General features: G+C 50.9%; 1 protein-coding gene across 1 annotated transcript in view; it reads left to right on the top strand.

The window, feature by feature from the left end:
* Positions 1 to 9,314, top strand: part of kat8 (K(lysine) acetyltransferase 8) — a 14,714-nt gene extending 5,400 nt beyond the window's left edge. Inside the window, 6 exon segments of the mRNA XM_078430274.1 lie at positions 242 to 331; positions 782 to 922; positions 3,541 to 3,634; positions 4,612 to 4,762; positions 8,015 to 8,169; positions 8,503 to 9,314. Of these exon segments, the coding sequence (XP_078286400.1) occupies positions 242 to 331; positions 782 to 922; positions 3,541 to 3,634; positions 4,612 to 4,762; positions 8,015 to 8,169; positions 8,503 to 8,567 (696 nt within the window). The 3' untranslated portion in view covers positions 8,568 to 9,314.
* The last annotated feature ends 1,441 nt before the right edge of the window (positions 9,315 to 10,755 follow it).

Here is a 10,755-nt window from a genome sequence, read left to right as displayed (position 1 = left end):
TGCTGCCCGACCCGCTGAGTTACTCCAGCACTCCAGTCTGAAGAAGGTCTCGACCCGAAACGTTACCCATTCCTTCTCTCCTGAGATGCTGCCCAACCTGCTGAGTTACTGCAGCATTTTGTGAATAAATACTTCGATTTGTACCAGCATTTGCAGTTATTTTCTTATACTCCAGCACTTTGTGTCTACCTACAAAAACTAAACTGTACTCTCTCTCTCTCTCTGTCTCTCCCCCCCACAGGCCCAGTGTCAATGGAGGCAGCCGCCTGGGAAAGAAATCTATCGGAAAACCAACATCTCTGTGTACGAAGTAGACGGCCGCGACCACAAGGTGCGAGGGTGGGTGGGGGGGAGTGGTGCAAGGTGGGGGCGCTGCCTGGTGATATACTGGCCCGTCAACTCAGTTGAGCCAAAACACGGGGCGATCGCTGGTCGGCACGGACGGACTCGGTGTGGAAAGGGTTGTGTTTCTGCGCTGTGTGTCTCTAAACTAAACTAGTGTGTGAATGGGTGATCGCTGGTCGGCGCGGACAGACTCGGTGGGGAAGGGATTGTGTTTCCGCGCTGAGGGTCTGTAAACTAAACTAGTGTGCGGGGATCGCTGGTCGGCGCGGACGGACGGACTCGGTGGGGAAGGGGTTGTGTTTCCGCGCTGTGTCTCTAAACTAAACTAGTGTGCGGGGATCGCTGGTCGGCGCGGACGGACTCGGTGGAGAAGGGGTTGTGTCTCTAAACTAACCACCACTGCTGATGACCTGGTTCCCTGTATCTTTCTTTCTAGATCTATTGCCAGAATCTGTGCCTTCTGGCAAAACTTTTTCTCGACCACAAGACCCTCTACTTCGACGTGGAGCCTTTTGTCTTCTACATCTTGACAGAGGTCGACCGGCTCGGAGCGCACATTGTGGGCTACTTTTCCAAGGTTCGAGGGCGGGGAGGGTGTGTTCACAAGCTCGTGACCAGAAGTCGCAGCCTCCGAATTAAAGGACCCTCCTTTCAGAGCAATGTTGCAGTTTTTAGACAATAGACAACAGGTGCAGGAGGAGGTCATTCGGACCTTCGAGCCTGTACGCACCGCCATTCAATGTAATCATGGCTGATCATTCTCAATCAGTACCCCGTTCCTGCCTTCTCCCCATACCCCCTGACTCTGCTATCCTTAAGAGCTCTATCTAGCTCTCTCTTGAATGCATTCAGAGAAATGGCCTCCACTGACTTCTGAGGCAGAGAATTCCACAGATTCACAACTCTCTGACTGAAAAAGTTTTTCCTCATCTCAGTTGTAAATGGCCGACCCCTTATTCTTAAACTGGCCTCTGGTTCTGGACTCCTCCAACATTGGGAACATGTTTCCTGCCTCTAACGTGTCCAACCCCTTAATAATCTTATACGTTTCAATAAGATCTCCTCTCATCCTTCTAAATTCCAGGGTATACAAGCCTAGTCGCTCCAGTCTTTCAACATACGACAGTCCCGCCATTCCGGGAATTAACCTAGTAAACCTACGCTGCACGCCCTCAATAGCAAGAATATCCTTCCTCAAATTTGGAGACCAAAACTGCACACACAGTACTCCAGGTGCGGTCTCACCAGGGCCCGGTACAACTGCAGAAGGACCTCTTTGCTCCTATACTCAACTCCTCTTGTTATGAAGGCCAACATGCCATTGGCTTTGTTCACTGCCTGCTGTACCTGCATGCTTCCTTTCAGTGACTGATGCACTAGGACGCCCAGATCTCGTTGTACGTCCCCTTTTCCTAACTTGACACCATTCACATAATACTCTGCCTTTTTGTTTGGAAATACAGCGTGGAAAGCCCACCGATTCCGTGCCGTCCATCGATCACCCCATACACTAGTTTAGTTTAGAGACACAGTGCGGAAACACAACCCCTTCTGTTTCTGTATTAATGTAAATTGTCCCCAGTGTGTGTAAGATAGTGTTAGCACCGTGTCCGATCCTCGCACACTATAACACTATCCTACACACACTAGGGACAATGTACCTGATACAATTTACAAGCCAATTGACCTACAAAACCGCATGTCTTTGGAGTGTGGGAGGTAACCGAGGCACCCGGAGAAAACCCACGCAGGTCACGGGGAGAACGTACAAACTCGGTAAAGATACCGCCCGCAGTCGTGATCTAAACTAAGACATCTTTCCTAAAGGAACGTCCTTTCATTCTGAGTCTATGACCTCTGGTTATTTGTGAACTTGGTATAAATGTGACCTACAGGTTTGTAGGTTGATTGGCTTGGTATTAATGTAAATTGTCCCCAGTGTGTGTAAGATAGTGTTAGTGTGCGGGGATTGCTGGTCGGCGTGGACTTGGTGGGGTAGGGCCTGTTTCCGCGCTGTTTCTCTAAACTAAACTAGTGTAGTATAATATAGATAAATGTGAGGTTATCCACTTTGGCGGCAGAAACAAGGAGGCAGATTATTATCTCAATGGAGTCAGGTTAGGTAAGGGGGAGGTGCAGCGAGACCTGGGTGTCCTTGTACACCAGTCAACTGTGAGGAAGATGCTATGAGGTTGCAGGGTGACTTGGACAGGTTGTGTGAGTGGGTGGATGCAGGGCAGATGCAGTTTAATGTGGATAAGTGTGAGGTTGTCCACTTTGGTGGTAAGAACAGGAAGGCAGAGTATTATCTGAATGGTGTCAAGTTAGGAAAAGGTACAACGAGATCTGGGTGTCCTAGTGCATCAGTCACTGAAAGGAAGCATGCAGGTACAGCAGGCAGTGAAGAAAGCCAATGGCATGTTGGCCTTCATAACAAGAGAAGTTGAGTATAGGAGTAAAGAGGTCCTTCTGCAGTTGTACTGGGCCCTAGTGAGACCGCACCTGGAGTATTGTGTGCAGTTTCGGTCTCCTAGTTTGAGGAAGGACGTCCTTGCTATTGAGGCAGTGCAGCGTAGGTTCACCAGGTTAATCCCCGGGATGGCGGGACTGTCGTACGAGGAAAGATTGGAAAGACTGGGGCTTGTATTCGCTGGAGTTTAGAAGGACGAGAGGGGGATCTTATAGAGAGACGTGTAAAATTATAAAAGGACTGGACAAGCTAGATGCAGGAAACATGTTCCCAATGTTGGGCGAGTCCAGAACCAGGGGCCACACAGTCTAAGAATAAAGGGGAGGCCGTTTAAAACTGAGATGAGGAGGAACGTTTGCAGTTGTGAATGTGTGGGATTCTCTGCCACAGAGGGCAGTGGAGGCCGATTCACTGGATGGGTTTAAGAGAGAGTTAGATAGAGCTCTAGGGGCTAGTGGGATCAAGGGGTATGGGGAGAAGGCAGGCACGGGTTACTGATTGTGGACGGTCAGCCGCGATCACAATGAATGTTGGTGCATACAGGCTCGAAGGGCCGAATGGCCTCCTCCTGCTCCTGTTTATGTTTCTATATACGGGGCGATCGCTGGTCGGCGCGGACGGTCTCAGTGGGGAAGGTGGTGTTTCCATGCTGTGGGTCTCTAAACCTGTTAGTCCATGCACTCCACATCCGCCGCCTGATCCCGACTTTGCCTCTGTCTCTCTAGGAGAAGGAATCTCCAGATGGGAACAACGTGGCCTGCATCCTGACACTCCCCCCGTACCAGAGAAGGGGGTACGGGAAGTTCCTCATTGCCTTTAGTGAGTGACCGCTTCCTCTGCTCTCCCCGTCTGTAAACCCCGACACCCCCTCTCCCCGTCTCTGTAACCCCCTCCCCTCCCCCCGACACCCCCTCTCCCTGTCTCTGTAACCCCCTCCCCTCCCCCCTACACCCCCTCTCCCCCGTCTCTGTAACCCCCTCCCCCCTCTCTGTAACCCCCCCCTCCCCCCTACACCCTCTCTCCCCGTCTCTGTAACCCCCTCCCCTCCTCTCCCCATCTCTCTAACTCCCACCCCCCTACACCCCCTCTCCCCGTCTCTGTAACCCCTCCCCTCTTCCCCCCCTGCACCCCCTCTCCCTGTCTGTAACCTCCCCGTCTCTGTAACCCCCTACCCTCCCCCTACACCCCTCCCCCCCTCTCTGTAACCCCCTCCCCCCTCTCTGTAACCCCCTCCCTCCTCTCTGTAACCCCCTCCCCCATCTCTGTAACCCCCTCCCCGTCTCTGTGACCCCCTACACCCCCTCTCCCTGTCTCTGTAACCCCCTCCCCCCCCCTACACCCCCTCTCCCTGTCTCTGACCCCCTCTCCCCGTCTCTGTAACCCCCTCCCCCCTACACCCCCTCTCCCCGTCTCTGTAACCCCCTCCCCCCCTACACCCCCTCTCCCTGTCTCTGTAACCCCTCCTCCACCTCGCAAGCTGGGCCGAAGGGCATCACTCACGTCTCTTGTTGTGTATGTGTGGGATTCTCTGCCACAGAGGGCAGTGGAGGCCGATTCACTGGATGGGTTTAAGAGAGAGTTAGATAGAGCTCTAGGGGCTAGTGGGATCAAGGGGTATGGGGAGAAGGCAGGCACGGGTTACTGATTGTGGACGGTCAAGCCGCGATTACAATGAATGGCGGTGCGTGCAGGCTGGAAGGGCCGAGTGGCCTCCTCCTACACCTGTTGTCTGTGTTTCTCTCACTCCCTGAACTAAACGTCTTCCTCTTCCCTCCCTCCCTCCCCACCCGCTGCAGGCTACGAGCTCTCCAAGTTGGAGAGCACGGTGGGCTCTCCAGAGAAGCCCCTCTCGGACCTGGGCAAGCTAAGTTATCGTAGCTACTGGTCCTGGGTACTGCTGGAGATCCTGCGTGACTTTCGGGGGACCCTCTCCATCAAAGACCTCAGGTACCCAACCACCCATTGCCAGGCTCGTTGTCGAGGGCCTTTCCTTGTCACATCAACCGTCCAATTTTAGATTTTAGATTCAGAGATACAGCGCGGTAACAGGGCCCACCGAGTCCGCACCGCCCAGCGATCCCCGCACATTAACACTATCCTACACCCACTAGGGACAATTTTTACATTTGCCCAGCCATTAACCCACATACATGTACGTCTTTGGAGTGTGGGAGGAAACCGTAGATCTCGGAGAAAATCACGGGGAGAACGTACAAACTCTGTACAGACGGCGCCCGTAGCCAGGATCGAACCTGCGCTGCATTCGCTGTAAGGCAGCAACTCTACCGCTGTGCCACCGTGCCGCCAGTCGCAGGGTGACCTGCAGTACAATGTGAGGTTGTCCACTTTGGCAGCAAAAACAAGGAGGCCGATTATCATCTCATTGGTCAATTTTATTTGTACGGCACATTTAAAAACAACTCGCGTTGACCAAAGTGCTGCACATCAGTCCAGGTACTAAGAACGAACACACAATGGCACACAAACATAACAGCACATACATAAACAGTTCACAGCGGGCCTCAAACGCTAGGGAGTAGAAATAGGTTTTGAGCCTGGAGTTAAAGGAGTCGATGGAGGGGGGCAGTTCTGATGGGGAGAGGGATGCTGTTCCACAGTCTAGGAGCTGAGCTTAAGCCTAGACCGCGGGATAGTCAGTAGCCCCAAGTCAGCCGACCTGAGGGACCTGGAGATAGAGTGGTGGGTTAGAAGATTTTTGATATGGGGGGGGCTTTGTATGTGAATAGGAGGAGCTTGAAGTTGATTCTGTACTGTACTGGGAGCCAGTGGAGAGCGGCCAGAATCGGGGTGATGTGGTCCCTTTTACGGGCACCTGTCAGGAGTCTCGCTGCGGCGTTTTGGACCAATTGCAGGCGGGACAGGGAAGATTGGCTGATCCCAGTGTACAGGGAGTGTCAGGTTAGGTAAGGGGGAGGTGCAGCGAGACCTGGGTGTCCTTGTACACCAGTCACTGAAAGTAAGCGTGCAGGTACAGCAGGCAGTGAAGAAAGCTAACGGCATGTTGGCCTTCATAACGAGAGGAGTTGAGTCTAGGAGTAAAGAGGTCCTTCTGCAGTTGTACAGGGCCCTAGTGAGACCACATAACAATTACAGCACGGAAACAGGCCCATTCGGCCCTAACAGTCCACGCCGACCACTTTCTCTGACCTAGTCTCATCTACCTGCTCTCAGACCATAACCCTCTAATCCCCTCTTATCCATATACCTATCCAATTTACTCTTAAATAATAAAATCGAGCCAGCCTCCACCACTTCCACCGGAAGCTCATTCCACACAGCCACCACCCTCTGAGTAAAGAAGTTACCCCTCATGTTACCCCTAAACTTTTGTCCCTTAATTCTGAAGTTATGTAGGAAAATAACTGCAGATGCTGGTACAAATCGAAGGTATCACAAACTGCTGGAGTAACTCAGCAGGTCAGACAACATCTAGGAGAGAGGGAATGGGTGACGTCTCGGGTCGAGACCCTTCTTCAGTATTGTGTACAGTTTTGCTCTCCTAATTTGAGGAAGGAGGTCCTTGCTATTGAGGCAGTGCAGCGTAGGTTCACCAGGTTAATCCCCGGGATGGCGGGACTGTCGTACGAGGAAAGATTGGAAAGACTGGGCTTGTATTCACTGGAGTTTAGAAGGATGAGAGGGGGATCTTATAGAGAGACGTGTAAAATTATAAAAGGACTGGACAAGCTAGATGCAGGAAACATGTTCCCAATGTTGGGGGAGTCCAGAACCAGGGGCCACACAGTCTAAGAATAAAGGGGAGGCCGTTTAAAACTGAGGTGAGGAGAAACGTTTGCAGTTGTGAATGTGTGGGATTCTCTGCCACAGAGGGCAGTGGAGACCGATTCACTGGATGGGTTTAAGAGAGAGTTAGATAGAGCTCTAGGGGCTAGTGGGATCAAGGGGTATGGGGAGAAGGCAGGCACAGATTACTGATTGTGGATGATCAACCATGATCACTTTGAATGGCGGTGCTGGCTCGAAGGGGCGAATGGCCTCCTCCTGCACCTATTTTCTATGTAGACAGGGTGGTCAAGAAGGCTTTTGGCACATTGGCCTTAATCAGTCAAAGTATTGAGCGTAGAAGTTGGGAGGTCACGTTGCAGTTGTACAAGACGTTGGTGAGGCCGCTGTGTTCAGTTCTGGGCACCGTGTTACAGGAAAGATATTGTCAAACTTGAAACATAGAAAATAGGTGCAGGAGGAGGCCATTCGGCCCTTCGAGCGTGTATGCACTGCCATTCATTGTGATCCTGGCTGATCGCACACAATCAGTAAACCGTGCCTGCCTTCTCCCCGTACCCCCTGACTTTACGAGCTCTATATAACTTTTGAAATCATCCAGAGAATCGGCCTCCACTGCCTTCTGTGGCAGAGAATCCCACACATTCACAACTCTCTGGGTGGAAAAGTTTTTCCTCATCTTTGTTCTAAATGGCCGACCCCTTATTCTTAAACTGTGGCCCCTGGTTCTGGACTCCCCCAACATTGGGAACATGTTTCCTGCCTCTAACGTTTCCAACCCCTTAATAATCTTATATGTTTCAATAAGATCCCCTCTCATCCTTCTAAATTCCAGTGAATACAAGCCCAGTCGACGCATTCTTTCATCGTATGTCAGTCCCGCCATCCCGGGGATTAACCTGGTGAACCTACGCTGCACGCCCTCATTAGCAAGGACGTCCTTCCTCAAATTTGGAGACCAAAACTGCACGCAGTACTCCAGGTGCGGTCTCACCAGGGCCCTGTACAACTGCAGAAGGACCTCCTTGCTCCTAAACTCAAACTAGGAGACCAAAACTGCACACGGTACTCCAGGTGCGGTCTCACCGGGCGCTCCGGTTTCCTCCCCCACTCCAAAGACGTGCGTGCGGGTTTGTAGGTTAATTGGCTTCGGTGAAGATTGTAAATTATCCCCCGTTGTGCGTGCGTGTGTGGGATAGTGTTAGTGTGCGGGGATCGCTGGTCGGCGCGGACTCGGTGGGCCGAAGGGCCAGTAACGGGCCCTTCCCGCTGAGTTACTCCAGCACTTTGTACCTGTCCACGTTCTCCACAGAGATGCTGCCCGACCCGCTGAGTTACTCCAGCACTTTGTACCTGTCCACGTTCTCCACAGAGATGCTGACCGACCCGCTGAGTTACTCTCCCTCTCTCTCTCTCTCTCTCTCTCTCCCATAGCCATATGACCAGTATCACACAAAATGACATTATCAGCACCTTGCAGTCTCTGAACATGGTGAAGTATTGGAAGGGTCAGCATGTGATCTGCGTTACCCCGAAACTCGTAGAAGAACATCTTAAAAGTGCGCAGTACAAAAAACCACCGATCACAGGTATGCCCTCTCTCCCCCCCTCTCTCTCCCCCCCTCTCTCTCCCCCCCTCTCTCTCCCCCTCTCTCTCTCCCCCCTCTCTCTCCCCCTCTCTCTCCCCCTCTCTCTCTCTCCCCCCCTCTCGTTCTCCCCTCTCGTTCTCCCCCTCTCGCTCTCTCACTCTCCCCCTCTCTCTCCCCCCCGTCTCTCCCCCCCTCTCTCTCTCCCCCTCCTCTCTCTCTCCCCCTCCTCTCTCTCTCCCCCTCCTCTCTCTCTCCCCCTCTCTCTCTCCCCCCCTCTCTCTCTCTCTCTCCCTCCTCTCTCTCTCTCACTGTCTCTCTCCCTTCCTCCTGCAGTTGACTCCATCTGCCTCAAGTGGGCGCCTCCCAAACACAAGCAGCTGAAGTTGTCGAAGAAATGAAGATCGCGGGTTGTGGTGTGGAGGATTGGCTGTTTGTACGTGCGTGTGTGAGAGCCTGTGTGTGTGAGAAACTATGTGTGTTTGTACGTGCCTGTGTGAGAGCCTGTGTGTGTGTGAGAAACTGTGTGTGTGTGCGCGCATATGATTGTGTGTGAGTGTGTGTGTGCGTGCCTATGAGTGTGTATGTGCATGTGAGAAAGACAGTGTGAGAATGAGAGCGTTTGTGTGAGAGAGCGTTTGTGAGCGAGTGTGTGTGAGAGCGTTTGTGTGTGGGCGTGTGTGAGTACCATTTATGTGAGAGAGAACGATCATTTGGTGTGAAAGTATTTGAGAGCGTTTGCGTGTGTGTGCGTGTGTAAAGCGTTCGTGAGTGTGAGAGAGCGTTTGTGTGAGAGCGTTTGCGTGTGTGAGAGTACCATCATTCATGTGAGTGAGCGCAATCATTTTGTGTGTGTGTGTAAGAGCGTGTGTGTGTGTGTGAGAGAGCGTGTGTGTGTAAGATTATCATTCATGTGAGTAAGCAATCATTTTGTGTGTGAGAGTGCGTGTGTGTGTGTGAGAGCTTTTTGTGTGTGTGTGAGAGCGTTTGTGCGTGCGTGAGCGTTTGTGTGTGTGTGTGTGTGTGCGTGCGTGTTTGAGGGAGTACAATCTTTGATGTGTATGAGAGAGCGGTCATTTTGTGTGTGTGTGAGACCCTCCTGTCTCTGTCTTGTTTATGTTCCCAGGAATAAACTTGTTAATTTTTTACACCAAGTCTCTGAATCGTTTCCACCCGGGAGGGAGGGAGGGAGGGAGTGTGTTACTGAGGAAGGGAGGGATGGGCAAGCTAAAGGTTGAGCAGGGCCTGTTTCCGCGCTGTGTCTCCAAACTAAACTAGTGTACCGAGTGATCGTTGGTTGGTGCGGACGGACGGACTCGGTGGGGAAGGGCCTGTTTTCCACACCCCTCTCTATCTTTCTCTCTGAATCACCCACTCCCCTGACATCAGTCTGAAGGGTCTCAACCCGAAACGTCACCCACAGATGCTGCCCGACCCGCTGAGTTACTCCAGCACTTTGTACCTGTCCACGTTCTCCACAGAGATGCTGCCCGACCCGCTGAGTTACTCCAGCACTTTGTACCTGTCCACGTTCTCCACAGAGATGCTGCCCGACCCGCTGAGTTACTCCAGCACTTTGTACCTGTCCACGTTCTCCACAGATGCTGCCCGACCCGCTGAGTTACTCCAGCACTTTGTACCTGTCCACGTTCCCCACAGAGATGCTGCCCGACCCGCTGAGTTACTCCAGCACTTTGTACCTGTCCACGTTCCCCACAGAGATGCTGCCCGACCCGCTGAGTTACTCATAATGTGATACAGTGTGGAAACAAGCACTTCGGCCCCCCCCCCTTTCCCTTAAAAAAGATTGTAGTTGATAATAGAAAAAAATTACTATTCCCTGGAATTTGATATTTGTTTCTCAATTGAGAAAATGTCAAAAAATTATTTCCTTCGTAGCAATCTCCTATATGTTTAATACCCTTCTGTTCCCAGACTTGTAATATTTGGTTATTCCAAGCAAACGGCGGTAATCTATTTTTTACTAATGGAGTTTTAGCTGTTAAAAAAAATCTTTTATCATTAGCTTTCACTGTTTTCAACAATATATTAATTAACTGTTTTAGCAAAGGTGACTCTTTATCGTTAACTAATATCTTCGCTTCCCATTTATAGATCAATTCTTCTGGGCATAGTTCTTTTATTTTATCCATTTCAATTTTAACCCATGTTGTTTTTCCACCCTCTTGATAAAAGGATGAAATGAAACTCATTTGTGCTGCCAGGTAGTAATTTTTAAAATTTGGTAATTGCAATTCAAATTTCCATGTTAATTTTTCCATAAACACTCTTGGCATTTTACCTTTCCAAAGAAAATTTCTCACAATTTTATTCAATTCTTGGAAAATTTTATTTGGTAAAAGTATAGGCAGTGTTTGAAATAAATACTGTATCCTCGGGAAAATATTCATCTTAATACAGTTCACTCTCCAGGTTGTGTGAGTGGGCGGATGCATGGCAGATGCAGTTTAATGTGGATAAGTGTGAGGTTGTCCACTTTGGTGGTAAGAACAGGAAGGCAGATTATTATCTGAATGGTGTCAAGTTAGGAAAAGGGGACGTACAACGTGATCTGGGTGTCCTAGTGCA

The sequence above is a fragment of the Rhinoraja longicauda genome, chromosome 39 (assembly GCF_053455715.1).
Source record: "Rhinoraja longicauda isolate Sanriku21f chromosome 39, sRhiLon1.1, whole genome shotgun sequence".
NCBI classification, from domain to species: domain Eukaryota; kingdom Metazoa; phylum Chordata; class Chondrichthyes; order Rajiformes; family Arhynchobatidae; genus Rhinoraja; species Rhinoraja longicauda.
Note: the sequence above shows the minus strand (reverse complement) of the source record. Positions and strands in the feature narration are given on the sequence as shown.